The sequence below is a fragment of the Cyprinodon variegatus genome, unplaced genomic scaffold (assembly GCF_000732505.1).
Source record: "Cyprinodon variegatus isolate N-32 unplaced genomic scaffold, C_variegatus-1.0 Scaffold13, whole genome shotgun sequence".
NCBI lineage: Eukaryota > Metazoa > Chordata > Actinopteri > Cyprinodontiformes > Cyprinodontidae > Cyprinodon > Cyprinodon variegatus.
In genome coordinates, this window is record NW_015150466.1 from 2,394,573 (window position 1) to 2,398,268 (window position 3,696).

At 41.6% G+C, this 3,696-nt stretch overlaps 1 protein-coding gene across 1 annotated transcript in view; it reads left to right on the plus strand.

Annotated features, from left to right (window-relative positions):
- Window positions 1–3,696, plus strand: part of LOC107089818 (receptor-type tyrosine-protein phosphatase T-like) — a 309,070-nt gene that overhangs the window by 103,289 nt on the left and 202,085 nt on the right. Inside the window, exon 7 of the mRNA XM_015382802.1 lies at window positions 2,676–2,952. Coding sequence (XP_015238288.1) covers window positions 2,676–2,952 — 277 coding nt within the window. The remainder of the gene's footprint in view (window positions 1–2,675; window positions 2,953–3,696) is intronic.

Sequence of the window (3,696 nt, forward strand, 5' to 3'; positions counted from 1 at the left end):
TTTCTGTTTTTTCTTTTTACATATTTTGTTAAAAAGAAGGAAGGAATTCAAACGAAAAAAAGTAATTTTCTGTTTTGTTTTATTCTTGGATCAGGCTTTAAAGGGTTAAAGGTCTTAGCTTTTATTGCTAGAAAGATGTTTTACTTTGATCTGTTGCTTGTAAACATTATTTTACAGCTTCATACCTTTTGTATAACCAGTTGAAGCTTCTAAATGTGCATAAGTATAAAGTTGACTGCATTGTTCTTTTATTATAAACCAAATGCATAATCAGAGTTAGCATTCACCAACATGGTGCAGATTATTATTCAATGTTTTTCAAACCTTCTACTTTTTTTATTTCGTTAATTAATCTCCAACGTTTTTCATAATTGAAGCTTCAGTTGTATTTATAGTTCTGTAAAAAGTGAAATTCTTCAACATTTTAGATCATAAAAGCCAACTACATAGTTACTTTGACTAGTAACTAGTTCCCTTGTTTGCGCAGTAACTGAGTAACTTTTTTAGAAAAATAATTAGTAACTTTAACAAATTATTGTTTTTAAGTAACGTTTCCAACACTGAAAAGCAATAAACACATCTCTACCAAACTTATTCCAGCATCAGCAGGAATAAGTATCGATAACTTTAGATTTAGATGACATAAAACCGACAGATGTATCCAGTATTCAAGGCGAGTCAGACAATCGGACGTTTCAAAGCGTTCAATGACAGGGATGATAAAACAGAAAGGAACAGAAAGATGGCCTGTTGAGGATAAGTGAACCGCAGCGGCTGTAGGAGGGGGGTGGGGCACCGCTCAATCACTGACGCTCTGGTTTAACAGTTCAGTCCGTCCTCTCCGAGGAAGACAAGATCCAGCCGATGGACTGCTAAACGAGCTGCGGCTCAGAGCCGTCCAAAACGTCCCCGATGAAGCAGACAGGATAACGATCCAGGTCTGAGAAACGGTTCAGAACTGGACAGTTCCGAGACCCAGGAGTCCGTAGCCCAACCGGGGTTTCCGATCCGAACAGGAACAAAAAGATCCAGGGTTCCAGGAATCCACAGAGCGTTCAGGCAGGTTCAGAGTTCCATTAGTCCAGCACGAGCTCAGACAGACACGCTCATACGAAGACAGGCAGGCTCAGAGGTAGAGAGGAACATAGACAAGACATGGTATCAGGATAAATGCCGAACTTTAAACTGCTCCCCCCTAGGAGCCAGGATCATGGGACTAAAACTGACCTCCCACAGCAATAAACCCTCTAAATCCACTGGCCCCTGGGGACGGGAACATGAACCTTGGACTTAACTAAAACTCATGTAACAAACATGAAATAACTGAGACAACAACATAACACGAACAAACTAAGAATAAACTAAGAAATACTAACGAATAATGATCTGGCCCCGATAGCTGGGCTGAATAGCAGAGGGAGCAGGTAAATTAGACAAATGAGAATTAGAGAGCGGGGACGGAACAGCAGGTGAATGAAGTGAGTAATCAGATCAGCTACCAGAGCTGCGATCATGACATCAGAGCTGTTAAACCCGAGCAAGGGGATAAAACATATCTAACTCACGTTTCATATTCTTTCAACTTTTTAAAGTTCCCTCAGAGTTTCTCATAAGATGGAAACATGGCGTCTCTGATCTTAAACCAGCGCACTCCGTCTTCTTATTCTGTGCTCCCTCTAAAAGCCGTCTTTCATCCAAAGCGGTAGAACGTTCAAGACGTGACATGGAGAGAGACCCATCTTTGGTCATCAGCAATTATTTTTTATGAAAGCCGCCAAACAGGAGCTAGGGATAATTGGCGGCGGCCCCCTCTTCACAGAAACATACATTACCCTAATTGTGTATAATTGTGAAGCGAATTCTTGGCGTAGAGGGTGGAGGTAATTGCAGAGAGCCGCTGCATTTGTCCTGGCCGCTAAAGGAGGCCCTTAACCATTCATGGACTCTCAGAGCATAATGGAGACTCACACACACACAGAGACCAAAGCACATTTAAAGAGTAGAAACAGAGCAACACCTGTGCAGATAAACACACAGCTGTTAGCATCCATTAATGCACAAACTTGATTTTCATTCTTCTGTTTTTATCTAGAATTAGGTTGTTGGATGTGAGCCTTTGGATGCTGGTCTTACCAATGTATAAATATCTATATGTATAAAGATCTATGGCAGCATTACACTGTCAAGCTGCTGCCTACCTTTGTGAAGCAGGAAAAAGACTAATACAAAGGGAATCCAGTAGAATTTATTGCCTACCTGGAATGGCTGACAATAGTTGAATAAACTTTTGGCTATCAAAATGGTATCAGTGCGCTATTTGTTTGTACTCACTGATGCCGATACCACCATTTTAGTGTTGGATCGGGCCCCGCCTGATACTTGTTTCGGTATCGGTGCAACACTAATTAGAATGATATAATTTGATAACATCCACTTGAAATAAGAAAATACAGTTGTTTTTTTCTTATTTGAAGTGTAAAATGTCTCTTTAACTTCCTCAATCCAAGAACAAATACATTTATTTATTATTTATTTCCAGCATAAGCTTAGAAATAGGACTATATGCTTGTAAACTTTGAAGGAATTATACCTGAATAAGGAGTTTTCTAGACAACTTTATCTGTCAGTGTTTTGTTGCCTGATTTTCTATAGAAATCAACTCTTTTTTTTTTCAGCTCCTACCAGCTTGTTGTGAAGGAGGAGAGAAAGTCTAAAAGCCGCCGTGCCGCCTCTGAAGCTCCGGAGTGTTTTTCTGCCATTTTCAGCTTCAGGAACGCCTCCGTCCTGAACTCTGCGTACTACATGGCTGCTGATCTGCCGCCATCCAGCCTCACGGTTGTGCAGCCATTCACGGTTGGGGACAACAAGAGCTACGGAGGCTTCTTGAACCCTCCGCTCTCACCTGCCAAGAGCTACAGCATCTACTTCCAGGCAATGAGCAGGGCCAACGGGGTGAGTCTGAACTCTGTCTTCAGAGATAATGAATGCTTTTAGTTGAAGGATTCAAAAGCAAACCGAGAAACAAACTTCTACTGTGCCTACAACATTCAGCACAAACACATTTAATTGAGTCTTTTAAACACCTGGTGCTCATGAATGAAGGCTGGTTTATACTCAAAGACCAAGTCGTCTGCATGTGTGTCGCAGTTAACACAAATGTGCTCCCGCCTCTCCCGCAGACACTCTGCTGCAAAATAGTAGGTGACCGCAGACAATGTCGCAGACAGGAGGCCTCTGATTGGTCAAATCTACATCCACTCTACACTATTTCCTTTTTGGTACCTTACCGGCCTTTGTTTTTATGACCGATTGGTAAAGTTGGACCAGCTGAAAGAGTGAGGTGCACGAGAACGCTGGGACCCTGGATCCCCGCTCTTTTTGGCCCTCATGTCCCTCCGTTGTCGCATAAACTTGCCCTCACTTCCTCACCACCTCGGTCGTATCTAGACCCACCGCTAGTTCCTGATTGACTCTCTTGCATTGTGGCGTTAAATAACAGCATAAACCAAACTTCAATGATGGGCATAAATCTGAAATATCTGTACAAGCTCACTGCGACACACTGCTGCGGGAGGAAAACCAGCCCTTAAGTGCCGCTTATAGTTTTAGACCGAAACATTGAAACCAATTGGTTATTTTATATATTTTAGTTTTAAGTTTATTTTTAGTTTATTATCTGTTATTTATGTAGTTTGA